Source organism: Dendropsophus ebraccatus, chromosome 3, assembly GCF_027789765.1.
Source record: "Dendropsophus ebraccatus isolate aDenEbr1 chromosome 3, aDenEbr1.pat, whole genome shotgun sequence".
Lineage (NCBI taxonomy): Eukaryota > Metazoa > Chordata > Amphibia > Anura > Hylidae > Dendropsophus > Dendropsophus ebraccatus.
This window is the reverse complement of record NC_091456.1, coordinates 20,370,737-20,398,549: the sequence shown is the minus strand read 5'-3', so window position 1 is coordinate 20,398,549 and position 27,813 is coordinate 20,370,737. Positions and strand designations below refer to the sequence as shown.

The 27,813-nt window shown below is 45.4% G+C and overlaps 1 protein-coding gene across 1 annotated transcript; it reads left to right on the top strand.

Moving 5' to 3' along the window:
- Positions 1-27,813, top strand: DGCR8 (DGCR8 microprocessor complex subunit). Its single transcript, XM_069961067.1, has 14 exons — positions 1-197; positions 3,588-4,583; positions 4,889-5,048; positions 7,599-7,741; positions 9,950-10,220; positions 12,564-12,761; positions 13,524-13,625; positions 14,306-14,404; positions 14,495-14,577; positions 14,729-14,829; positions 15,121-15,227; positions 21,159-21,286; positions 23,626-23,739; positions 24,876-27,813. The coding sequence occupies exons 2-14, from the start codon at positions 3,852-3,854 to the stop codon at positions 24,957-24,959; spliced, it is 2,322 nt and encodes a 773-aa protein (XP_069817168.1). The 5' UTR covers positions 1-197; positions 3,588-3,851; the 3' UTR covers positions 24,960-27,813.

Genomic DNA, 27,813 nt, shown 5'->3' with positions numbered 1-27,813 from the left:
ATTGGTTAAGCGCTCCTTGGCACAAATGACGTAGCGCGTCGCTATTGGCTGATGGGCTGCGCCAGCCGCCATTCCGACTCTCTGATTGGTGGAGGAATCGATGCGGTTGTCTGGAGCCGGCTGGTCTAGGCAAGATGGCGATGGGTTTCTCTCAGGTTGAGGGATGGTGATAGGAGACCGAGAGCCTCGTTCAGGGGGTGAGTAGTGTGGCCGGGTGGGGTCAGTGGCGGCCCTGGCAACGCTTTTTTGGTTAAAGAATTGTATAGTAGCTTAGAGACAGGAGGCCGCTATGAGGGCCTCCCCTTCACCTGCTATACTGGGGACCCCCGCTGTGTGGACTGGTTGCTCTGTACACCGGTCTCTTGTAGGACATGACACATCCCTGTGACCACTCGCACAGTCTGTCATGGCTGACCTCATGGGAGGAACACTGCACACAAGTCCCGGTCTAAAACTACAATTCCCATCATGCCTGGACAGCCAGAGCTTTAGCTCTGGCTGTCCAGGCATGATGGGAATTGTAGTCTTCTAACAGCTGAAGGGCCTCTCATGTTCTACATCTAGAAGGATAGAAAAAATTATTATTTTTTTTGTATTATTTATTAGGTTTATTGTGAAATATTGTACACAGGCTGGCATGGAGGAGATTTACTGAAGCGAGACGGCAACCAATCACAGCTCGGCTTTTATACCTCAATCTGCCCTGGTTAATATGAAAGTTGAGCTGTGATTGGTTGCAATGGGTAACAGACAGTTTTCGTTTATCCCTTTAAATGACAGCGCAAATTGATGTGGGAGGAAAAACTGATTTGATTGGATTTTTTGTGCTGTGTGTCTATTCTTCTCACCTGTCAGCCTAGTATAAGCGAGCGATCTAGCCTATTACACTGCTCAATAATCGTGCTATCTATCTATCTATCTATCTATCTATCTATCTATATATATATATATATATATATATATATATGTGTGTGTGTGTATATAGTTAGCAATGTCCGTGCAGCCCTTGCGCTTAAAGGGAACCTGTCACCCCCCCATGCCTGGTGAAGGCCGCCCGACCCCCCGCTAGAGACCCTTATACTTACCCCTTCTCTCCAAGTCCCGCACCTGGAGCTGGTCCCGGGACAGAGATATCCCCGTCAGAAGCCCGGAGCGCGCACTCCAAAGATGAGTCCGACGCCCATAGAGAATGAATGGAGCCGTCATTCTCTATGGGCATTGGACTCATCCCTGCAGCGCGCGCTGGGCTTCCGACAGGTATATCTTTGTCCCGGGACCAGCTCCAGTCGCGGGACTTGGAGAGAAGGGGTAAGTATAAGGGTCTCTAGTGGTGGGTCGGGCAGCCTTCAACCCGGCATGGGGGGGTGACAGGTTCCCTTTGAAGTATGCCTGTCATTTAAAAAAACTTTTGATCGGTCTGAGTGTTCAGCCCTGTACCGATTGGGATACTCAGTGGGGAGAGGACCCCAGGCTCCATTATAAGCCTGACTCTTTCATCTAAAACAGACCGGAGAGAGGATGCGTTCCTGCACATCATCTCCTAGCGCTATCTCCCGATCGGTATGGGTCTGATTGCTTAGATCCGGACCGATCAAAACTATGACAATGAAAAGTTTTATGAAATGACAGGTACACATTAAGTGTAAAATAATAAACATTATACATACCTGTCCACACTCCTCAGTGTTCTCCTCACTTCTCCCTGCAGCCGCTGCTGGGATTTCAGTGTCTCTGAAGTGACAGGCCGCTCAGCCAATCACAGGCCGCTATTGGGTGATTGGGTGAATGAGACTTCAGAGACTTGCTCTATTCCAGCTGCGGGCAGAAGCTGGAAGAACATTAAGGCTTATGGACAGGTATAAATTTTTTTTTTTTTCTTTAGGGTACCTTCACACGTACTGGATCCGCTGCAAATCCGGTACGGGTGAAGCTACCCTTACAGTCATCAGCCGATAGCCGTGCGTCATTATTACATGTAGCGATGCTCGGTCGTTCCAATGATTTTTCAGCAGGTTGATTTTTTTCTTTGGCTAATATTGTCTTTATTACACAAAACAATAGTCTGCCGAATCGGCCTGATTGGGCAGATTGTCGCTCCATGTAATAGGGCCTTTAGATTGATTGATGGCTAAAGCTTGACACCATACGTGTTGGATCAAAGTGATCTGAACATGCTGAACTCAATGGGGTCTGGTGTGCTGAGCAGATCTGTCATTGTGTTTAGGTTCAGCAATGTTTTCCATATGCGCAGCGTTTGATTTCTTGTGGCTGCAGAGGTTGGATGCTGTCCCAGGGCTGCCAAGAAAATGTGGATGTAGACTAAGGCGCAGATTCCATAGTGTAAATGTGGCCTTAAGCTATATCCATGTTTTACAAGGATTTAGGCCAAATCCAACTTCTGCAGCCGCCAGGAATAAAATGCTGGTTTGGTTCACAGAACGTTGTAAAACCCAAACAGTTTGGTAGGTCCGCTCAATACTAGTGGTGATCCAAAGTATATGGAGTCCCCCCTGATGCCACTCTAACAGGTTTTTATTATGCATAACCCTTTGCAGAAATATTAAGTGGGCATTTGGTGTAAGTGTCTTTTAGAAGCGTTTTCTTTGACACAATGTCAGCACGTTCGTGCGAGTTCTGGAGCAAATTGTGAAGAGGATGGGGTTAGTAAGAAGAGGGTTTTGAGAGTCATTCTGATTGTTTGGTATCGTTATAAAAACCAACAACGTCATATTAAAAAGGATGTGAGCTTTGCTGATTGACATTGTTTAAAGGGGTACTCCTGTAAAAAAAAAAAACAATTTCTTTCAAATCAACTGGTGTCAGAAAGTGCCAGAGATTTGTAATTTACTTCTATTAAAAAAAACAAAAACTCATGTCTTCCAGTACTTATCAGCTGCTGTTTGTCCTGCAGGAAGTGATGTATTCTTTCCAGTCTGACACAGTGCTCTCTGCTGCCACCTCTGTCCATGTCAGGAACTGTGCAGAGCAGTAGCAAATCCCCATAGAAAACCTCTCCTGCTCTCCAGACTGAAAAGAATACACCACTTCCAGCAGGGCATACAGCAGCTGATAAGACTTTTGTATTTTTTTAATAGTTAATTACAAATTTCTGGCACCTGTTGATTTGTTAGTTTTTTTTTTTTTTTTTTGCTGGAGTACCCCTTTTAAGAAGCAGTTCACAAAAAATTATTATTGGCCCTCCCACTAGTCGCTGGCGCATATACTCACCACTGGTGATCGGTGTCCCATGGCGCGGCTTAATTCCCGCCCAGCGGGGCCGTTCAAATCCGGCGCGCGCTCACGTCAGCCTCTGCAGTGACTCCTCTTCTGTGTCCTGTGATTAAACGCTGGCGTTCAATCCCAGGACACAGAAAAGGAGTCACAGCAGAGGCTGACATGAGCGTGCGCCGGATTTGAACGGCCCCGCGGAACACTGATCACCTGGGGTGAGTATACGCAGTGGGGGGGGGGGCATAATAATTTTTTGTGAACTGCTTCTTCAATATAGTTTTGTGTTTGACTTTTCTGACATTGTTTGTTTCTCTCTCTTTTTTTCCATCTCTCTCCCCATCTGTCTTTTCTTACAGGTAACCTAAAGCTTCAAGTACAACAATGTCTTCTCAGTGATAACGCTTCTTAAGCTGAATACATTGTGATTTCCAGTAATAGAGACAGTATTTCTGAAGGCTGTCTACATTAATGAAAAGAGCAATGTAGTCAGCTTAACTGAATCTTCTGTGGCCAATTGAGATATGCTTTATCCACTGCATTGGACATTCTCCTTTAAGGACTAAGAGTAGGAATTTTACTGATTTTGTGTAGTTTTTAGCTGTACTGATTTAGTATTGAATATGGATCAGTGTGAGTATGTAGCCCCTCTCCCTGATGAACCTGGAAGCAAAGAATTGGAATTCATACCTGCTTGTCCCCCACCACTGCCGCCAAATGAAGAGCCTCCACCACCTCCCCTGCAAACGTCCAGTGACGCAGAGGTAATGGACGTTGGCTCTGGTGGTGATGGACAGTCACAAACCCCAGCTGGGGACCTGCAGCTAAACTACGGAGCACAGCTACTCACAAAAGGGTCGTCTTCTTACAAGAGTCATCCGACAGTGATAGATCAGTTACAAAGTGACCAAAGTCCCAGAACAGCTCGCCATGCACCAGCAGTTAAGAAGTTTACTCCTGATCTTAAATTGCTTAAAGATGTTAAAATTAGCGTAAGTTTTACAGAGAGTTGTAAGAGCAAGGATAGGAAGGTTCTATACACTGGAGCAGAGGCAGAGGATCAGACAGCCATAGATAGCAATAACACTGTCAATGGAGAGTTGCATGTTTGTCCTTTTGCCGGTAGTAGCAATGATAAAATTGTCAATAATCATGAAATTGCAAATAAAAGAAATGAGGAGGCGGAGGCTGATCAGGAAAAGAAAGTGGAATATGCCGTTCTCGATGATTTGGAGGATTTCACTGAGAACGTAATGGATGTAGATGAGGACGGAACCGAGTTTTCCGAGTTTATATCGGATTCCATTCTTCAGAGAGATAAGATCGACGACGAATCCCTGCTATACAACTACGAGGTATGTTTGCAAGCGCTAACATTACACTCATAACCTACTAATTCCAAGCATTTCATTTTTATTTCCACAATTTGTCTTTTTATAATGGACGCTGCTTTGTCCCATGCTTTCTAACCATGCCTTGGTCTGATATGTTTACTGTGTATTTGCTGACCACATATGAGTGTTGTGTTGTCATAGTGTTTGGTAGACATTTCTTTGCCATCCTCTCTATAGCTGCAGATTGGAGGTACATGTCTGTGCTCGGTGGGTTGTTTGCCTCTCCTGCCTTTTGGAGGGGACGTACCTGATAGTTTGTTTTGCAGGATGATTTTGATAACGATGTGGATGCATTGCTGGAGGAGGGCCTGCATACCCCTAAGAAGAGGAGACTGGAAGAAAAGTTCGATGAAGAAAGTGACCACCATTCAGATGGCGAGACCAGTGTTCAGCCAATGATAACCAAAATAAAAACGGTTTTGAAAAGTAAGGAAAGCTTGTTGCTCGTGTACTGTTCACCAGTGGTACATATGATAAGCCATTATGTGTATTAAAGAGGATGTACCATCAGGTACATCCTCTTCAATCTGACCCAGGGATAGAACAGCGCAGTCAGGGGGAAGCCGATGCCGAGGTCCGTTTTTGAACCGTGGCCCGGTTCCCGTGTACTGCGCCGTTCTATCAACTGCTCCCGGGCCAGAGCTAAGGCACAGGAGGCGGGGCGGACCACCCCCATTGGGGGAATCCCCTGCCCCTGTATGATACGGCTCCATTGATTCTAATATAGCCACGTCATAGAGGGGAGGGAATTCAGGGGCTCTCCTGAGAGATGGGAAGTGAGTATGGCTTCTGGTGTGAGGGTGCATGTACACTACGGAATCCGCGCTTATGACCCGCTATGGATTCCGTCGCTCGTACCCACTCATGGCGGCGCACATCTCCGCCCGTGCCATAAACACCATTTCATGGCCGGGCCGATTCCACGGAAATAATTGACATGTTAATTATTTCGACGGACGGCAGAATCTCTCTGTGCCTCGAATGGAGTCTATGGCACAGGCGGAGATGCGAGAGGGGGCAAGCAACGGAATCTGCAGCGGCCTTTCCGCGCATATTCCGTAGTGTGCATGCACCCTTAGAGGACAAAAGATCCCAGTCGCTTCTCCTGAAGGGGAGACTAAAGGTCCCCATGCACCTTGTACTTTCATCATCCATACCTGCTGTCTGTTGGTATAAAGTGTATAGTTCTCTCGCAACCAACCACCGACAGATGATGGGTCGGGTATGATGGAAAATCACCGCCCGATCCCTTTGATCTAGAAGAGATAAGCTGCAGTCAGAACGGCCTGAGTGTGGCCTTGTAGAGAACACAGAAATGTTTGGCTCAAAGTTCCTATGTATGGGGAGGACGGGGGAGATTACTGACGACCAGGCGATTGTTCGAAAGGTGTATGGCCACCCTGAGACTTTGTACAAATTCAGAAACTGGTGCCCAAGAGATAGAAATCAGGGTTTTTACTTGTACATTTGTATTCCACCTCTTTGTCTTCCTGATGACAACACCAATTAAAACTTTTCTTCAGCAAAAAGCAGCCCCTAGAAATGACCAACAAAAGCAAATGTGCATTGAGGTGAATGCAACACATTTGCATCTGACCTGGTAACATAAAGCCATCCAATTTGGATTGTGGGTGACATTTTTCAGTTGTTAGGTTACAAGTCACATTAAGATGCCACCGCATTGACAATCATTAAATGTACAGTTGGTGCAGAGAGAGATCAAATGAAGACAGGTATATGGTACGAAATTTAAATAATTTGAAAAAAACTGTTTTTTTCTTCTAGAAACAGTGCACCACTTGTCATTGTCACTTTTGTGAAATATTGCAACCCTTTTTCATTGAAGTGAATAAAGCTCAGTTGTATTAATACACAGAACCTGAGAACAGGTATTTCTGGAAGAAGGCAGCAATGTTTTTCTCATCCTAATTTCTACCTCTATGGCACTAGTTTAATAGTAAGACCTAAGTCTCTATTACACTAAGTAATTATCGGCCAAACTTGTTTGTTTGAAGATGACTTTGTTTGCCTGGCTGAAAAATTGCTTCTCTGATTCGGCCGATTATCACTTTCTGTAATGGAGACAACGATCAGCTAATGATTGTGTCATTGGTTGATTGTGTCTTTAGGTCCGGACCTAAAATCATTGGCTGCTGACCGTGCATCACTACGTGTAATAACAATTCACAGAGGATGGCTAACAATCGAATAAACTGTTCTACATCACCTCTCTATGCTCCCAGCCTTCGTCTGTTCTCTGCTCCTTTCCTGGCTCGGCGGCTCTAGCTTCAGGGCAATCTGTCTGTTCAGACTGGCCTCTCTAAATCTACAGCCCCAGCGCTGGAAAGGAAGCCGAGAACCGGAGAAGACTAGGAGAGTGACGTGGTAATGTATATCCGTTTAGGGCAAGGGCTGCATTTACATCGCTAAAGATGTTTGTGCAGCCCTTGCTAAACGATAATCGAGCCGTGTGATAGGTCCAGTAACCAGATCTCTAGCAGATCGACGCTCGTTTATATTATTGATCGGGCCATCACTGTGCCCATCTAAAAGAACCCTAAATGTGGATAATCTGTTTAGCCTTAAAACTAGGGAGAAGCGCAACTCGTGCATGCTCGAATCCGATCTTTCAGCATTTGAATACCGGTGGCTAAATACAGCCGTAGGGAGTCCTGGAAAACATGGACACAGCCATAGGCAGCTTCAGTTGTGCTCATCTCCACTTAAAATGTTACTTCAGTAACTAAAAGTTACTGATTGCACCAGATCTTACCTCACTTGGGAGTAAGACCTGTTGCAATCAGTAACTTTTAACATCCCTGAGGATATGTTGTAAATTATTGAAAATTAAGTCTGGAGTGTGCCTCAGAAAGTGGGTACGGCTTGGTTTTATGAAAAAGATTTTACTGAAGGTATGATTCTTTTGTGTCCTGTGCAGAAACACTAAGTTTATGTCTTTTCATTTCCAATTCAAAGGTCGTGGACGCCCTCCTACTGAGCCCTTACCTGATGGATGGATCATGACATTCCATAACTCTGGCATTCCTGTCTATTTACATAGAGAAACACGAGTAGTCACATGGTCCAGGCCTTACTTTTTGGGGACCGGAAGCATAAGAGTATGTAGATATATATCATTTTTATATTTCAGTGCTGTTTGTGTCTGCATCTGATAAAAGGAAAAGTCCGGTCGGTGAAAATATTTATTAAATTATTGTTTAGCCCCCCCCCCCCCCCCCACAAAGTTATACAAATCACCAATATACACTTATTTTGGGAAATGCTTATAAAGTGCTTTTTTTTCCTGCACTTTCTACTACATCAAGGCTTCACTTCCTGGATAACATGGTGATGTCACTTCCTGGATAACATGGTGATGTCACTTCCTGGATAACATGGTGATGTCACTTCCTGGATAACATGGTGATGTCACTTCCTGGATAACATGGTGATGTCACGACTCGACTCCCAGAGCTGTGTGGGCTGTGGCTGCTGGAGAGGATGATGGCAGGGGGATGCTTAGTGTCTCTCCAGTGCCCTGTGTCCCTCAGTGTCGCCCTGCCATCGCCTCTCCAACAGCCACAGCCCACACAGCTCTGGGAGTCGGGTCGTGACATCACCATGTTATCCAGGAAGTGACATCACCATGTTATCCAGGAAGTGACATCACCATGTTATCCAGGAAGTGACATCACCATGTTATCCAGGAAGTGACATCACCATGTTATCCAGGAAGTGACATCACCATGTTATCCAGGAAGTGAAGCCTTGATGCAGTAGTAAGTGCAGGGAAAAAAATCTCTTTATAGGCATTTCCTGTAATAAGTGCATATTGGTGATTTGTATAACTTTTGTGGGGGGGTGCAATACAATACTTTTAATAAAAATCTTCGCCGGACTTCTCCTTTAATATTACATTTTTTGACCAAAGTATTGTGGTGATCTGTTTATTGTATCTTTTAACTTTAGCATAGAGTTGAGTTAGAGTACTGTAAAAAAAAAAAAAAAAAATCATGTTCATCTGACTCCACCTTCCTGTCTCTGTAGTTTCAGTGGAGCTCAGTCCCTGCTGTTTACTAGTGTGGTCAAAAAATTGTGCCCCGCCTTAGTGACACTGTCCAACAGTGACAAAAGCACACAGGAAAACTGTGGTGATGACGGTATCAATTTAAAGTGATACTGTCCAGTACGTGTCCCAGACAATGCACTGTTATGGAGGACGATTACACAGTACACTACTGTAGATGGCATGCAGTGGAGAAGAAATCACTGAAGATTTGAGTTTGCAATGTGCTATGAGAGCAGCAAGAAAGTAACCAGCAGTAGCAAAGCAAGCAAAGGTTTACAGTAAGCTCTGCTGAGATGAGGGAAGCTTTAACCTTGTATAGAAGGAGCAGATGTTCTGGAACATGGGTCTCCAAACTTCGGCCCTCCAGCTGTTGCAATACTACATTTCCCATCATGCCTGGATAGCCAAATCCAAAGCTTTAGCTGTCGAGCATGATGGGAATAGTGGTTTTGCAACAGCTGGAGGGCCACAGTTTGGAGACCCAAGGTCTGGAGGCTGACAGCTTGCATGTGCACAGCCCAAGCTATCTTAGAGCCGTATTAGACGGCCCCATATTTCAGAGAAAGTGAGTGCCAACCTGTCAGGTCAGCGCTCACTTGCTCCTCGTTCTCTACTCCCTTTCTGTGCTATTACACGCACCAACATCAAGCATGGGGAGATAGCAGGGGGGGCTGTCGGGAAGATCTTTTGGTCCTCCGGGTGGCCTATAGAAGAGAGCGGTAGATGAAGTCAGTCTTGGACTGACGGAACGCGTGGGGAAGGATTGTGCCAGGACTGATCCTCCTGCTACTTGTGCATCTGATATTTGTTTATTGACGTTGTATCCATTATATCATATAGGTCTTTGTTTATGATATGGTCTTTGTTTGTTTTTGTGAAACCTTATTCATTTGTGTATGTGGTTATGCATTGCCTTATTGTGCAGGACCTTGCCACCTATATGTAACACCATTGATTGGACATTACATTGATTGTACATTGATTGTGCATTAAATTGCATGAATGTGTCTCTATGGCTCTGAGGTGAGGATCTATCAAATCCACCCCCCTCCTCCTGTTTTTACTTTCTGTATATGCATTTTTTCAATACATTTTTTTAACTATTGGATGTGCATACTTATTATCTTTTCCAGGGTTTTTTCTTGTATTATGGTCTGTATATTTTCACTCTATCTACATTTATTTATCCATGTGTATCTTCAGATTTTTAGCGTCTGCATTTAAACTCTCTGTATAACTGTTTTATTTGACATTTCAGAAACACGATCCTCCTATCAGTAGTATTCCCTGCTTGCATTACAAGAAAATGAAGGATAATGAAGAAAAGGAACAAAACAGTGACACTTCTCCAGCTGCTCTTCCATCGGAATCTCCAAGTGAAAAAAACCTGGAGCACAATTCAGATGAGCCCGATTCCAATGCTGCCGGTAATTTAGCATCAGACGATAAGGAAGCAGTAGTGGAAGTCACCCAAGGAGCGCTGGGTCAGGTCAAGGCTAAAGTGGAGGTTTGCAAAGATGAATCCATTGGTAAGTAGTTCCAGATTGTTTCATCAATAAAAAAAATTGTTATAGTATTGCTTCAGAAACTAATGAGTGCTTTTGTCAGATATGACACATACTGACAACCAAAAAACTGTGAGTCTTCATAATGGGGTATAGGTTTTTCTTTTTGTTAATACATTGCTTTTATAGAGTCATCTCGGGGTCCTATACTATGTACATTAGGCGGGCACCACATACAATAATACCGGAGTTCTAGTCCTATCCAGATCCAAAAACTACTGTAGTGTGCAGAAAGGAGATAGATCTAGAAAAACAAGGTCTGCACCTCCATAATATATGTAGTATACTTTATTGAAATCCAAAAAACAAGACACAAGATTAAAAACCTTTAAAACCACACACATGATCCTACCACTGGCCCCAATAAGGCACAGTGGGAAACTGATCCACCCCACATGATGATACAGAGACAGCAAAAATAAATAAATAGATATAATTATAATAAAGTGCGAAAAAGTGTATGTAAACTATCTGACCCTATCATTAAGTGCCACAAAGTGCAAGTGCATGTAATGGAATAGAGCAAAACATCAGGGGCCCCTGATGAAGTCCACGTGACAGAACGCGTGGGGTTAACTGCTTGATCCATCCGTGAGACAGCATATATGATTGTTTACATCATTTGTTCATTTACTTTTTGGTCTGTATATTTTTCACTATATTGTATATTTGTTTACTTTTTTCCTTTTAGGATATTGTTTTGCTCTATTCCATTACATGCGCTTGCACTTTGTGGCACTTAATGATAGGGTCAGATAGTTTACATACACTTTTTCGCACTTTATTATAATTATATCTATTTATTTATTTTTGCTGTCTATGTATTATCATATGGGGTGGATCAGTTTCCCACTGTGCCTTATTGGGGCCAGTGGTAGGATCATGTGTATGGTTTTAAAGGTTTTTAATCTTGTCTTGTTTTTTGGATTTCAATAAAGTATACTATATATATTATGGAGGTGCAGACCTTGTTTTTCTAGATCTATCTCCTTTCTGCACATCTCAGGTACCTATTACACGGAGCGATAATTGATCGATTTGGACTATTGTTGTGTAATAGAGACAACGATCATTGGCTGGTCGTGTCTTTAGGTCCGGACCTAAAATCATCGTCCACCAACAGTGCATCACTATGTGTAATAGTGCACAAGCCTGGAAAACAGAAATGGCTGCGCATCGCACCCATGGTTTATACGAAAGCCTATCAGCTACATTAAAACCAACATCAGAAGTTAGTATATAATTTGATCAAATTATATTGCCTCATGTACCACGTGCAGGTTTCTGATACACATAAGTCCCTATGCTAAATGACACTGTGCCGGTCAGCGACTGCCAACCCCACAAAGAAAGCACAAGCAGGGAAGGGAGGCCATACAATGGCCCTGCAACCTCACTGTCACAGGACCAAACCCTGCAGGCGCCGGTGGCGGAGTAAGCAGCCACAAAGCAACACAAGTGTGAACAAGGTCTTACTACTCGTCAAACCATCAGTAGATAGAATGGGGAAAAGAGGAGGTACTTACCATATGTACACAGGTGCTTCCTGCTAATGTGGATCACATGGGTCTTACAAGGGAGGAGTGCTAGCCACATTTAAAAAAAGGGACAGAATACGTAAATGTTAACTGCTTTGTGTAATAGTGATTAATGGCTGACAGCTAACTAGTGAATAAAGTTTATACATTACCTCTCCACGCTCCGTGGCTTCTCCTGCCCTCTGCTTTCATGCCCGATGCTGGTGGTCCCGGACAGTGATTGGCTGATCGGCCTGTCAGCTCACACAGGCCGCTCTGAAGTTGCAGACACAGCATGTGGAGAGGTAATGTATAACAGTTTAGGCCAAGGGCTGCACGGACATCACTAACAATGTTCCTGCAGCCCTTGCTAGACAATCATCAACCCGTGCAATAGGCTCAGTAAACAAGATGACTAGTTCATGGCTCTCCCCCTGCTTTGCACATGGGATTAAAATGCATTTTACCCAACATGAAAACCATGGAGCCCAGAAACCCCAACACCATAGGAGACCCGGCTGTAAAGTGCGTGCAGCCGTTATGGGAGCCTAATCAGCACAGATGTTCTGATTGCTTTCCTTTAAAGCAATGTATGTAAATAAATTTTTAATGGCACAAAAATGTCATGTAACTGGGATCATCGTAAGGCCAGCCCACTCTTCTGCTCTTCCTTGGACCACCTCACTAATAACGGATACAGAATTACAATATTACAGACGGCGAAAAGGGCAGTTTACTTTGATGACTGATTTATATATGTTCTGCTTGGTTATTCTAATTTCTCACATAGATCTTGAAGATTTCCGAAGCTACTTGGAAAAAAGATTTGATTTCGAACAGGTTACTGTGAAAAAGTTTAGGACGTGGGCAGAAAGAAGGCAATTCAATCGTGAAGTAAAACGCAAGCAAGCAGGATCAGAAAGACCTATATTGCCTGCCAACCAGAAGCTTATAACCTTATCTGTTCAGGATGCACCAACAAAGAAAGGTGTGTCACTGAATAGATTTTTACTTCAGTGTTTCTATTATATGTCTTGTCTAATTGTTAACAACTTCTTACTTGGACCCTTTAAAAGAATAAAGGTAAGGGGGCTGGCATTCTATGATTAAGGGCGGGTTCACACGACAGGATTCTCGCGGACAATGTCCGCGGAATTCCGTCGGCTGTCCACCCGCACATCTGGGCGCCTTTCCGCCGGCCCCATAGACACCATTCTATGGGCCGGCGTATACCGCTATACGCTGAAAGAAGTGTCATGTCACTTCTTTTAGCGGATTGCGGAATACGCCGGCCCATAGAATGGTGTCTATGGAGCCGGCGGAAAAGCGCGTGCCCGTGCGGGCGGACAGCTGACGGAATTCCGCGGACATTGTCCGCGAGAATTCCGTAGTGTGAACCCGCCCTTAATGTTAAAATGACTGTTTACAGTGCATGTTATGGCACTCCCAGGTTTCATTGAACTTTTTTTCATAAGGTGTACTTCATGTTTGTCCAGTGCTGGTTAGAAGAAGACATTTCTATTGTTCCAGTTCTGCACAATAGCATGAATTATCCTATTACCCATGTACCGGAGTGTTGGGGCAGTAGAACAGGGTGACTAAGATGCAGTAGTCTGCGTGTAGATGGGATATTAACACTTCCATATTCATTGGACTGTAACTGGTTGCAGCAAGCTCTGTAAATCCACAACAATGTTAGCTAAAAAGTTATTATTTATTTATAATGTTTAACACTGTTTTTATCCGGCAGAGTTTGTCATTAATCCAAATGGAAAGTCAGAAGTTTGCATCCTCCATGAATATATGCAGAGAGTCTTGAAAGTTCGTCCTGTTTACAACTTTTTTGAATGTGGTAAGGAGCTAGTCCATCTATGTGTCTTGATGAAATGAGCGAAACATACGTCAGGCTGTCTGTGCTGGAGAGCGGTAAGATGACAGTGGGGTCGTTGGTGTTCACCTTTCCTTTTTTTGTGTTTGGCTGTCTTTTTTTAATCCTCCTGTTTTACCCTTGGGCTTTAATTTACTTTTTGAGTGGTCAGCAACCCCTTTCCGCTGCACACTGTTCATTGCCCTAAGTGTTGGCCCAGTGTGTATAGGAGGTTACCTATTATACATCTCTAGTCCATGCCTTACACTGGGTGTTCCTTTTAGGGGGCTAGTACTCTGAGCACCGTGATTTATTATTATAATTATTTGTGCATAAAGTTATGCATATACCTCACTGAAATCTGTCCCTTTCTCCAGTTATATACTTCTGTGCATTTTTTATCCCATGTTTGTATCATGTATTAAATTATTGCTCTAAAAGAAGAATTATTTATCCTTTCTACTTATGAATAGTTTTTTGCAATTTTTTCTTTGGTTATTGTTTATATTTTTGGATAACGTATGATTTTGTGGCAGATTTTTTTTTTCTGTCTTGGCCTTCTATCTTTATTACAGATGTAGCTGCCGGGTGATTGTATGTTATTAAAATTGTCCTTCTATTTTATAAAGCTCATCTATTATCTGTTCTGATAATTTGTTTTGTAGAGAACCCAAGTGAACCTTTCGGAGCATCTGTGATTATTGATGGAGTGACCTACGGTACTGGAACTGCAAGCAGCAAAAAACTAGCAAAAAATAAAGCTGGTAATTTAGTAGTTAATTTTTTTATGCTGTGTGTATCGTTTGCTTTTGTAAGCATTATAGGGTAAGTCATCTTTGAATTTTTTTTATTAGCCCGATCTACACTGGAAATCCTCATTCCAGACTTTATAAAACAGACCTCCGATGAAAAGCCCAAAGACAGCGATGAGCTGGAGGTGAGACCAAACTCTTAACCAATAAGCTGTCTTGCAATAATATATTGTTTCCAGGCTTGTCAACTGAATTATTATTTTTGTTTGTTTGTTTGTTTATAACATTGCTCCTAATCCTTTTTTTTTTTTCTTTTTTTTTTCCCCGTCTTGTTAGTATTTTAACCATATCAGTATTGAAGATTCACGAGTGTATGAGCTCACCAATAAAGCTGGACTGCTGTCACCATATCAAATTCTTCACGAGTGCCTTAAGAGGTTCATATTTTGTATTAATTTTTTTTTAATGGTATGAGTCCTTATTTGTAAGGCTTTGTTACTATTTCCATCAGTCTTTTGGTCAGTATTTTTTTTCAACCAAAATCAGGAGTTGAACTGACAAGGCAAAATTATAATGGGAAGATGTGCACAATTTCAGTGGAGTTTTCAGTCCACTCCTGTTTTTGCAAAAATACTGAGCAAAATAATGTGTGTGAACATACCCTTAGTCAGCACCAACAACAAACTGTAAGATGAATTGGTAAATTTTGTTTGTTTTTCCTGTTTCAGAAACCATGGAATGGGTGACACTTCAATCAAGTTCGAAGTCATTCCTGGAAAGAACCAGAAAAGTGAATATGTGATGACTTGTGGAAAACACACTGTGAGAGGCTGGTGTAAGTTTTGAGTTTCTGATCCTTACTTCTGAGCCGCCTGAATCATAATTGTTAGCTTTGCACTCATAGAATTGCAGTATGTGTCTAACTTGGCTCTGGCTTCTCTAGGTGGACGAGTTGTAGTCATGTCACAAGCTTTTCCTTTGTATGGACAGGTGCCAATGTCTACTGCAACATGTAGTTGGTTTGGCTTTTTGGCTGCCAGTTATCTGATCGCTGCTATAATTGTGGGAAGCTGTGTCCAGCAATACATAATATATCATGTGGCCCATAGTAAATAAACAGCCTTCTATGTAATACATTGATGTCTATAGTGCTTATGTACAGGGATTGCAATTAGCCTGGCTTGCTTAAGCCATAATGTTTATTTCTTGTGCCTGTCATCCTGGCTAGGGCAACCAGTAGCCTCTTCCCTGCTCTCCCTAGTCCCCATTGCCACAGGGCACACTTCCCTGCAGCACAGCCCTCCCTCCCCTATCCCCTGTCCTAGCTGGACAGCTTGCCTCCTGATCCCCCTTCTCATCACCCTCCTAGCTGGGCTGATGCCCACCTCTTTTCGTTCCCACGGAGCCACTGCAGCACGCAGCGGCTTCATAGGGGACAGCTGGGGGGTTGCTGGGCTCCTCTCTCCTCCTTTTGACTCAGGCGGTCGCGTTTTTTGGCGCTCCGCGCCGCCGTCTCACTGCCGCCGGCCTGCCCCAAAAATTCAAGCCCTGGCTTCTGCTGGAGCTAGGCTGCATCGGCGCACGCTAGTGACGTCACTTGGGGCGGGGCGCCCGCCCGTTTTTCGGCTCTTCCCGCCACAGCCCTTTCTCCTATTGGCTACTCTGTAGCCCCCACCTTTTCTTTCTTCCTCCTCCTCTTGCCGGCAGCAGCTTCAGCTCGTGGCCACCTGCTGTTATCACTGTCTGCCAGTACAGCAGCCTCAGCTCCCTGTGCACCAGCTACAGCTTCCAGTGCAGCAGTTCCAGCGTGCCTCAGCTCCAACATCCAGTGCAGCTCCAGCATCCAGTGCGGCAGCAGCTCCAGCATCCAGGGTCTGGTAGGCTCACCCAGTGGGTGATATTCCCCTCCTCCACTCCCCAGGCTAACAGCCCTAGCTACCATGTCTGGTCCCCGGGACGACCCCCCCCCTAGGCAGCTCGCTCCCGCAGCTGTGGCGACACACTTTGCGTGTGCTCGTTGCAATAAGAAATTCCCCTGTGGTCTGCCTGGTTCCCTCTGCCTGCTATGCCTTAACCCTGGTGCCACTTCCCAGGAGGCCCCCCTTCCAGGTTCAGATGTAGCCTCTCCTGAGTGGGCTAGATCCCTGTCCCAGGCGATCGGTGACCTCTCTAAGCTGTCGCAGGTCATGATCCATGCCATTGAGCGGTTGCCCTCCCAGGTGCCTCCAGCAGCAGGACCCTCCAGGGTATCTCCTGACTCCCCTTCCAGAGGACGGTCTCATAAGACACCTAGACTCTCTGTCTCACGGTCGCCCTCTAGGTGTTCCTCAGACCTTTCTCCTCCCAGATCCACTGCAGGCTGCTTCAGAGTCTGACAGGGAGGATCAGCTGGCCTCTGCAGTGTAAGCCTTGATCCGTGCAGTGCGAGACACCTTACATATTGAGGAAGAGTCCTCTTCTACCGCCAAGAGTGAGGTTTCCTTCCGTCGCCATAAGCTACAGCCATTGGTTTTTCCCAGCCATAAGGATTTTGAGGATCTCCTAGCCAAGGAGTGGAATCACCCTGACCGGCGGATTCCATCCTCTAAGCGTGCCGAGGCTTTGTTTCCCTTCTCCCCTGACTTGGTCACTACATGGACAGTGCCCCCATCTGTGGATCCTCCGGTTTCTCGATTTACCAAGTCAACTACTCTGCCTCTGGCAGATGGTGCTTCACTCACTGACCCGGTGGACAAGAAAATCGACGCTTTTTCGAAGTCTGTCTTTGTTGCAGCTGGTTCGGCCCTACGTCCTACCTTTGCTGCATCCTGGGTCAGCAAGGCTTGTTCCTCTTGGGCCAGGCAGTTAGTCCATGACCTCTCCCTGGACACCCCGCGTGAGGATCTCCTGTCTCTGGCCTCACAGATTCTACATGCGTCCAAATACTTGTGCAACACTTCTCAGGAAGCTGCTCGCTTGTCTGCGCGGGCCCTGGCGAACTCTGTAGCCATCCGACGCTATGTCTGGTTAAAATGCTGGTCAGCTGGCGCCGCCTCAAAGAAGGCTCTGACTTCTCTTCCCTTTGCAGGAAACAGACTTTTTGGGGAGCGGCTGGATAAAATAATCTCGGACGCTACGGGGGGGAAGAGCTCCTTGCTTCCTCAAAACCGATCCCGGCGCCCTCAGCCTCCCAGGCGTTCCAGCCGCTTCCGCTCCTTCGAGCCTCCGGCACGTCGCCGCCCGGCTAAGGATACGCCTCCAGCTCCTTCTAGGAAGCCCTCCTGGCAGCCCCGTTCTCGCCCTTCTAAGGGTCCTGCCCCCAAGTCTTCTTCCTGAGGGTCCTTCCCCACTCGGGTCTCCCTCAAGTAGGGGGTCGTCTGCTCTCCTTCAAGGAGATTTGGCTCGCCCATGTGTCCGATATGTGGGCTCGGGAGGTGGTGTCCTCAGGGTACAAAATAGAGTTCGTGTGCATTCCACCTCCTCGCTTTTTTCCATCAAATCTCCCACGCTCTTCGGCACGGCTTTCCGAGCTTTTTTGGGTGGAGTTGTGGTCCCAGTTCCTCCCTCCGAGCACTTCCAGGGATTCTATTCCAATCTGTTCACAGTCTTCAAAAAGGACGGCTCGGTCCGTCCTATCCTGGATTTGAAACGGCTGAACAGGTTTGTTCGCCTTCGGCGGTTCCGCATGGAATCCTTGCGGTCGGTGGTCGCGTCTCTAGAGCAGGACGAATTTCTTGCATCTATAGACATCCGCGACGCCTATCTGCATGTTCCCATCGCAGCCAGTCATCAACGTTTCCTACGTTTCGCCGTCGGTTCTGGACATTTCCAGTTCGTTGCCCTGCCCTTCGGGCTCACCACGGCACCTCGGGTCTTTACCAAGATCCTTGCACCTTTGATGGCTCTGCTTCGGTCAAAGGGGGTGGCTGTCCTGCCATACCTGGACGACATCTTGGTAAAGGGCCGCTCCAAACAGGACACTTTGTCCAGCCTCCAGATCACACTCGATCTCTTGACCAATTTCGGTTGGGTGATCAATTACCAAAAATCTTCCCTACTTCCCTCCCGCTCTATGGAGTTTCTCGGGATGCTATTCAACACCGAGACGGCCCGTGTCCTCCTTCCTCCCAACAAAGTTGCCTCCCTGCGCTCGGCAGTCTCTCTGCTCCGCTCGGGCGCCCCCTGTTCGATTCGCCTTTGCATGTGAGTCCTGGGCAAGATGGTCTCCTGTTTTGAGGCGATCCCCTTCGCTCAGTTTCATTCGCGCCCTCTGCAGCGGGCGATTCTGTTGCAGTGGGACAGGTCCCCTCTGTCTCTCCACAAGAAGATCTTCCTGTCCCCTGCTGTTCGCAGGGAGCTTCTTTGGTGGTTGACGTCTCCGGTGGTCCTCCTCGGCCGCTCGTTCCTCCCCCTCAATTGGCTGGTCGTCTCTACAGATGCCAGCCTGTCCGGGTGGGGGGCTGTCTTCGGGAGCCACACAGCTCAGGGCTCTTGGTCGCCGATGGAGGCTCGGCTTCACATGAATATCCTGGAGCTCCGGGCCATCTTTCTCGCCCTGTCTCAGTGGACCGATCTCCTAAGGGGTTACCTGGTCCTTGTTCTGACCGACAACGTCACCGCTGCTGCTTATCTGAACCGTCAAGACGGCACCAGGAGCCCCTCTGTCATGACCGAGGCCGCTCGCATTCTCCATTGGGTGGAGCGGTTTGTTCCAGCTCTCTCGGCAGTCCACATTCCCGGGGTGGACAATTGGGCGGCGGACTACCTCAGCCGCGAAAGACTGGATCAGGGCGAATGGGCTCTACATTCCAAGGTGTTTCTTCAAGTCTGGATTCCCAGACGTGGATCTCTTCGCCTCCAGGCTGAACTACAAACTCCCCATCTATGTGACTCGAGCCCGGGATCCTTGCGCGTTCGCGGTCGACGCCTTGGTGACCCCATGGGAGCAGTTCTCCCTGGTTTATGCCTTTCCTCCTCTGCCCATTCTCCCACGAGTCCTGAAGCGCATCAAGGCACTCGGCGTTCCCGCCATTCTTGTCGCTCCAGACTGGCCGCGCCGGTCCTGGTACGCCGACGTAGTGCACCTCCTGGCCGACGCCCCCTGGCGCCTTCCCCTGCGGGCCGACCTCCTTTCACAAGGGCCAATATTCCACCCCAATTTACCTCAGCTGAGTTTAACGGCGTGGCTGTTGAAGCCGCGGTATTGAGGTTTCGTGGGTTCTCGGAACCAGTCATCCAAACCATGCTTAAGGCCCGTAAGCCTCAGTCAGCTCGGATCTACCATTGCGTGTGGAAGGCCTTCTTTTCTTGGTGCGAACAGAATAATTTTCACCCCTTGGTGTGTTCCACGCCCAAGATTCTTTCCTTTTTACAATCCGGGCTGGATAAAGGCCTCAGTCATTCCACCTTGCGTTCGCAGATTTCCGCCCTGTCTGTTCTTTTTCAGCAGGCTCTTGCTTTCCGCCCTCAGGTGAAGACCTTTCTTCAGGGGGTGGTCCATTTGGCCCCTCCTTTTCGACAGCCTTAAGAGCCCTGGGACCTTAATTTAGTCCTCGAGGTTCTACAAGGTCCTCCCTTTGAGCCTCTTCGGGAGGTGTCTCTTTGTTTCCTTTCTTGGAAAGTTGCCTTCCTGGTGGCGATTACCTCCATCCGTAGGGTGTCTGAACTGGCAGCGCTCTCTTGTCGCTCCCCTTATCTGGTCCTTCACAAGGACAAGGTGGTGCTTCGTCCTCTTCCTTCCTTCCTGCCGAAGGTCGTGTCTGCATTCCACCTTAATGAGGACATCATTCTCCCCTCTTTTTGCCCTGCGCCCTCCCATTCTAGGGAACGGTCCCTGCATTGTTTGGACCTTGTCCGGGCCATACGGATCTACTTGTCCGTCACTGCTTCCTTCCGCCGCTCGGATTCCTTGTTCGTGGTCCCGTCGGGTCCGCGCAAGGGGCTGGCGGCTTCCAAGACCACCATTGGGCGTTGGATCAGGGCAGCCATCGCAGAGGCCTACCGCGTTCGTGGCAGGGCTCCTCCTTTACAGGTCACCGCTCATTCTACTCGAGCTCTGGGGGCCTCTTGGGTGGTTTGCCATCAGGCCTCAGTGTCTCAGGTCTGCAAGGCCACCACCTGGTCTTCAGTTCACACTTTTTCAAAGTTTTATCAGGTCCATATCCTGGCTTCCTCTGACGCCAGTCTGGGCCGCAAGGTTCTGCAGGCCGCCGTGCGTTAGGCAGGCCGCATGGGGATTGTAATCTTCTTTCCCCACCCTCTGGGACTGCTTTTGTACGTCCCACTGGTGCTGTGTCCCCCAATGACAGGCACAAGAAAAGAGGATTTTTTTGTACTCACCGTAAAATCCCTTTCTTGTGGCTTCATTGGGGGACACAGCTCCCACCCTGTTTGAGGTTGTGCTCCCAGGGCTTGTTCTGTTCTTGGGGTTTTCGTTCCTGGGACCAGCCTGTTTTTTTGCCTGTTTTTGTTACTACTTTCTACTGCTTGTGACTAAACTGAGTTAGCCTGGTGCCTGTAGGAGGGGTATAGCCTGCCAGGCGGAGTCACTTCTTCTGTCTAGTGTCGCCTCCTAGTGGCAGTAGCCTATACCCACTGGTGCTGTGTCCCCCAATGAAGCCACAAGAAAGGGATTTTACGGTGAGTACAAAAAAATCCTCTTATTCATAGAGTGGTTTTTTTACCATTAAACTCGAAAAGAACAGGATTTTAGCTTGATTAATTGTTCCTCTAATGTAATCAGCTTTGGACCTTATTCATCTCTTCTTAAACAATCTCTTCTTTGTAGGCAAAAATAAAAGGGTTGGAAAACAGTTAGCATCACAGAAAATTCTTCAGCTCCTTCACCCCCATGTGAAAAACTGGGGTTCCCTTCTACGTATGTATGGAAGGGAGAGCACTAAGATGGTAAAACAGGTGAGTTTTCTTACTTTGCAAGTTATGGGTTATAAGTGTTGGTGTGTAGAGATGAGCGAACCGGGTTCGGGTTCAAGTCCATCCTAACCCGAACGATCTGCATTTGATTAGCTGGGGCTGCTGAACTTGGATAAAGCTCTAAGGTTGTCTGGAAAACATGGATACAGCCAATGACTATATCCATGTTTTCCACATAGCCTTAGGGCTTTATCCAAGTTCAGCAGCCACCGCTAAGCAAATGCCGAAAGTTCGGGTTCGGATGGACTCGAGCATGCTCCAGGTTCGCTCATCTCTATTGGTGTGTCTTTTGCAATTTACATTGTTTCATGCATGGTTTGGTCTTCAGTATGAGGTGTATGGGGCTCTCCCAAGAGTCCACCGACAGATGGAAAAATACCTGCCCGACCCCTTTGTTCTCAGGGAGATGAGACTGCATAACCCTCCACTCCCCATAGAGAACACAGGAATACTCAGCTGTGTGGAACATTCCTGTTTATGGGGAGAAGAAGGCAAGAAAACTAACGTTTGGCCAACAATTATTGAAAGGACTTGCCACCTTAAAGCGTAACTGTCATTTCAGTGACATTTTTTTTTTAGAAAACAATATCAATAGTACGAGCGATTTTAAGAAACTCCGTAATAGGTTTTATTTAGCAAAAGTGTTTCCTTCTGTATTAAAAAAAAAAAAAAAAAAAAAAATATATATATATATATATTTTTTTACCTCCCCCCTCACCTCAGAAGAAGCAAGATTTCTCTGTCCATTATGCTCTATGGAGAGGGGAGTGATTGAGAGGAGTGAGTGAGCACAGAGAGGAGAAATATCAGTCCTGCACAGCACAACACCCTGAAATCTTCTCTCAGCACGTTCCTAGATAAGCACTGACCTTTCTGACCTCTGAATCCAGCGTTTTATCTGCTCAGACAGTCTACAAACAGCTGACCTTCATGTCTTCTCTTCCTGCTTACGCATCTCTCTCGGCACCTCCCCCTCCATTGGATATAATGGACATAGCAGAACCCGTCTTCACTGGCTCCTCTATAATGAAGACGGATTTGCCTGATAATGCACAGATAAGAAGTGAGAGGGGAAGGCTGGGAAACAGCTTCTTTGAATAAAAATTTAAGTTGACTAAAACTTTAATTGGATCACATAGAGCGCAAGAAATGGTCTGTACAGGAGCAGAAACAGTATCCATTATATATAATAGTAACCTCATAATGTAGATATGGGCTGAATAAACTGTCAGTGTGTCAATGTGTTTCTCCTTGCAATATATTGGGTTCATCAGGAGACAGTGATATCTGACAATTTGTGCAAGAAAAATAGCGAAAACTGAAAGCAGGGCTACCTCCTTGCATCTTTGCATGGGGCTGCAGTAAGTGGCACTGGCTAGTGCCTGTTTTTTTATCCTTGGGCTCATTTTGCATCTAACACTCGTCGCTTTCTTTACTAATCTATCTTATTTTTTATTAATAAAGATTTCTAGCTATAGGCCAGAGATGGGGAACCTTTGCCTCTCCAGCTATTACAAAACTACAATTCCCATCATGCCTGGACAGCCAAAGCTTAAAAAAAATAAACATATTATATATCGTAGCATGCTAAATTGTCTGATCTATTAAAATATTAAAATATTTTTTCCCGCACAGTGAACAGCATGAATCAAAAGAGGGGGGAAAAAAGTGCCAGAATTGATTGATCTTAAAGGGAACCAATCATGCTAAAATTGGCCATAAAGCTAAGGAAACGTGCTGGTACATCACGCTTCCCAAACATCCCCCTGTAGCCTCCGTCCCTTGTACATACAGACCGCAAAGTTAGTTTAATAACCTCCCGCGCTCTATGTAGGTTACCAGCCAAGTAGTCACGGTGGGCGGGTGGCTGGTTATCTAGTCATGGTGCTGGGCAGGTTCCGGGACTGTAATCATGCCCCTCTGGGCGTGTTGGAAAGCACCGCATGCTGACGTCACTCGGGGGGCCGGCATTGCACGTCGGCAACGCCGACGTCCATACTATGCTGCGCGTGCGCAGTACAGTGGGTGAAGCCGCTGCAGTACTAAGCCGTGCAGTAAAGACGTCAGCGTGCATAGCAAAAAATGAGCCCCAAACCAGCCTTGTAGGTGGAAAAATAAAAGCGCTATAGCTCTTAGAAGGTGAGGAGGCGACACTGCTCCGTTGTGACCTGGACTTCCTTGCATCAATGACCTCGGTTATGAAGGGGTTAACAGATCTGTTTTTTTTTACAAAGTCTCTGAGCTATTTGACAATTTGCGCTAATTGAGAAAAACAGTAGTTAGAATATATTAATGACTATGATGTATCTGTCTTATTTCAGGAAACCTCAGATAAAAGTGTGATAGAACTTCATCAGTATGCCAAAAAGAACAAGCCAAATCTTCATATTCTAAATAAGCTGCAGGAAGAAATGAAAAAGCTGGCACAAGAAAGGGTGAGTGATGCTTTTAATCTATAGACAAAAATTACTACTGATAATCATTAGAAGGTTCTGATTGTTCAGATCAGTACTGATCATGAGAAAGAGTCAGTAGAAGACCGTCTCACTGCTGGAACATACAGCAATCATATTACATGGGTCTTGCAGCTAGATTGGAAACGGTCATGTACTTACATTACACAGGCAGATTTGAGATGGTCAGTGTAAAAAGAAGTGTTAGAGCGGGCAGCATTTTAGGAGCTTGGGAAAGCCTCCTTAAAGGGGTTATCCAACGCTACAAAAACATGGCCACTTTGCTCCAGAGACAGCACCACTCTTGTCTCCAGTTTGGGTGGGGTTTTTGTCATTTGGTTCCATTGAAGTGAATGGAGCTTAATTGCAAACCACACCTGAACTGGAGACAATAGTTCAGAAGAAAGTGGCCGTGTTTTTGTGGCACTGGATAACCCCTTTAAAGAGGATGTACCACCAGGTACATCCTCTTTAAGCTGAACTGACGGAGCGAACGGTGCTGTCATGGGGAAGCCGGTGCCGAAGTCCGTTTTTCAGACTGCAGCCCGGTTCCCGTGCACGGCGCCGTTCTATGCACCAGAACCGGCCGGTGCTCAAGCACTGGAGGTAGGCCGGGCCACCCCAATGGGAGGGAATTCCCTCCCCTGTATGACGCGGCTCCATTCATTCTAAAGGAGCCACGTCATACAGAGGAGGGAATTCCCTTCCACTGGGGGCTTGAGCACCGTCCGGTTCCAGTGCATAGAATGGCGCCGTGCACGGGAACCGGGCCGCGATCCGAAAAACGGACCGCGGCATCGGCTTCCCTGTGACTGCGCCGTTCAATCCGTAGGTTCAGCTTAAAGAGGATGTACCTGGTGGTAAATCCTCTTTAAATCTTTGCCTCAGAGAATAGAAGCATATTTGTAAAAGCTTAGGCATATGAGAGGCATCTTATGTCTCCCTGCCCTAGCAGCTGTCAGTGTCATCCGCAAGGAGCCTGAATTGCAGCTGACAGGTTCCCTTTAATTGCCTACTATGGTGCAAATAATGATTATCATAGGTGTGTTGTTTTTTTTGTATACATATAAAAATATATGAAATAAGAAAACCTTTTATTTTATTTTATTTTCCAATAGGAAGAAACACGGAAAAAGCCTAAGATGACGATTGTTGAATCCGCACAGCCCGGCAATGAACCCCTATGTACAGTGGACGTTTGATCCGCGCACTAACGGGAGCAATAAGAAACTGAGAGCTTACTTTGACAAACTTTTCATCTGGTTTAGAAGGTGATTCATAAACAGGGCTGCTTCCTTATGCATTGTCCATTTTTCTTCATCAACTGGACACGAAAAAAAAAAAAGACATATTACCTCTTTTATGAAGCTTGCTGTTTTTGTTTTCATTTTCTTTTAAGCTGGTTAAAAAAAAAGCTGGGCTGAGGTGTGCAAGTCTAAAAGGCAGAGAGAACATTACACTTAGGACATCAAGCACTTTCCCTCCCAGGGTCATGCCCACCTATGTATGTAGAAAAGACGGATATATAGTTTCCAGTTTATGAAATGCAAAACTAAAATCTTTAGTTTACTGAATGCACTGAATAGCTATTTGATGAGACGTTTATAGAACTTGGTATACACGACGTTTTGCCTGCTGATCTCTGGCTAGCTCCCCGTACTTATTTACGCCTAGGTCCTGTAACATAAGGTCTAACCATTTCAAACCAAGATGTGTGGGAAAGCTTTACACTGTGGTAGCCACTGCAATATGATCCATTGTGGTTACTGGCCAAAAGGCACAGACCATGTGAGATTTTAGGTATTTACTATGATAAAGGTATGAAGGACCCACAGCACAATATCCAGCACATGTATACAATTTTTATTTTGCACACATCTCAGCTGCTTATGCTGTCGCATCAGTTGCTCTGCCTCCATAACCTAGATGGGCCGCACGTCGCAGCCGTATCATCTCCCCGGCAAGTTCGGAGCAATCAACTGCTGTAATTCATCTCTTGTATAATAGATGTTTACTGAAAAGATGTCTCGTAAGCACAGCCTGTATGCAAACTGAATGAATGTTGTCGTCCTATGCCCTTTTATAGCTGCATCAGTCTGCAATGCAAATACTACTTGTAAGTAAATGTGATAGGCATTGTATGCAGTGTACAGAGCCCGGGTGGTCACACTTGCCTTGTATCCTAGAGGTCACATGAGCAGGAAGTTACAACGAGCGCTTAAGCTATTTAATACAATGAATATTTAAGCACACACAGGGTGACTTTAAAGGCTTACGGAGCTTTTTCAGAATTTCTGCAGGACATTAGTCCTAGTCGAATCCCTCGCTTAGAGAGGGCTGAAGTGTTATAATATAGTGCAAGCGTCCTTGCAATCGATGAGTTGTTTTTTAAACTTTTTAGTTAACCGTATTCCTGGTGAATTAGTGCAGGCTGCCTATTCTGTTTAACGCAACACATGATGATGTAATAACTAGAACTGAGGAATGGTCAATCATTGTATGTAGGATCCTATCAATTTTACAAATATGAATGTTGGTAAGCTTTTGTGTGTGTAGAAGTTCTTCACCTTAATGGATATTGCCTGTTTTGTAAAGCCTTATATGTACCAAAGGCAATGGCGTTCTGTCTGCTACCACCAAGTGGACTGCTTTACTCCCTTTATCCTTGTGCCGTTTAGATATAGTAGACAGATTTTTATTTTTATTTTTTTCCCCCTCAGGTGTCACTAAAAGCCAAGTGAGTGTGGCCATTATGCCTTTTTTTCTTTGTCGTCGTTGTTTTTTTCCCTCCTCCCTATCTTCACCAATAGTTTCTTAAACACTGTTTGCTCCTGTAGTGAAACCTGTTTAGTTAGGCAATAAAACACAACTTTATATGCAATATTGTGATAAAACCCATCTGGGCGCTTACTTTTATATAAAAAACCTTGTGTCTACCCTCTTCCACATTGACGCTAGGCTAACACCAGTTTAGGGCTTAGTGAAAGGACCATTGTGGTATGCGTTCCATCCATAAAGGTATAATAGTTCTAATTTATATCTTTTTATATCCTCGATTGTATATGCTCAGTTATTGTGATTGTTTCAGCGTTCAGCATACATGTCCTTTTAATAGAGAATTAAAACATATAGCCAAATAAGTGACACTACAGATGTACATACATTTAGCTAAAGATACCCATAGTGCCCTAGTTTGGCAGCTACATCAATTGGACTAATAGAGCAGCATATATAAGGCTGTACATTTAGTCAGTCACTACATGAATTATCATATTCAGTCGTATACTTTTGTTTAGGCGTATATTGTACAGATGCATGCTGAAACAGTGTTCTTTTTGGCATGAATTTGATGGTATATGTCAGGATGGAGACCCAGCAGATCCCCCCCCCCTCCCTAGATCCCATCTAGCTTTGCTACCTAAGTGCATAAAACAATGATGGGACTACATTTCTTAGTACTGCATGATATTATACTTTCAACAATTTTTTTTTTTATTTGTTGTAATTTTTGTTTTGCTATTTTATTTGGAGGTCTCAGAAATGTCAACTCTGAAGAAAAAGCTGATGTTTCGGTAATATAACGTGTAACGTAGTTAAGTTTTTGCTGCTATTTAAGTTATCATTGATGAAATTTATGGCCTTAGGAATCTAGGCGCTATAGGCGAAGGTCCTGAAAAAGTAGATATGTAAAGTGATGAGAGGTTGGTGGTGCAGTGGTCTATGAGTATTCATAGGCAGCAAGTCTCAAAGCACAGGATAACCTGCACAAGTCCTATTACTTTTTCTTATTTAGAATAATGCAAATTGACTAGAGGGGAAAAAAACTCCAAAATACAGTGTTTCGCAAATGAAAGGGAAACTACATGAAGTTGAGGTTCGCTCAACGCTGTGTTCTTAATGTTTGTCCGAGTTGGACATTTCCAATGGATGTGCATGTTAAGCGAATACTGCTTGGTTATATCCCCCCCTATAGGCTCCCATGATAAACATTAAAAAAAAAACAAAAAAAACTTATCATTTAGAAAGTCTGCCACTTTGTATTTTTTGGTGATGTGA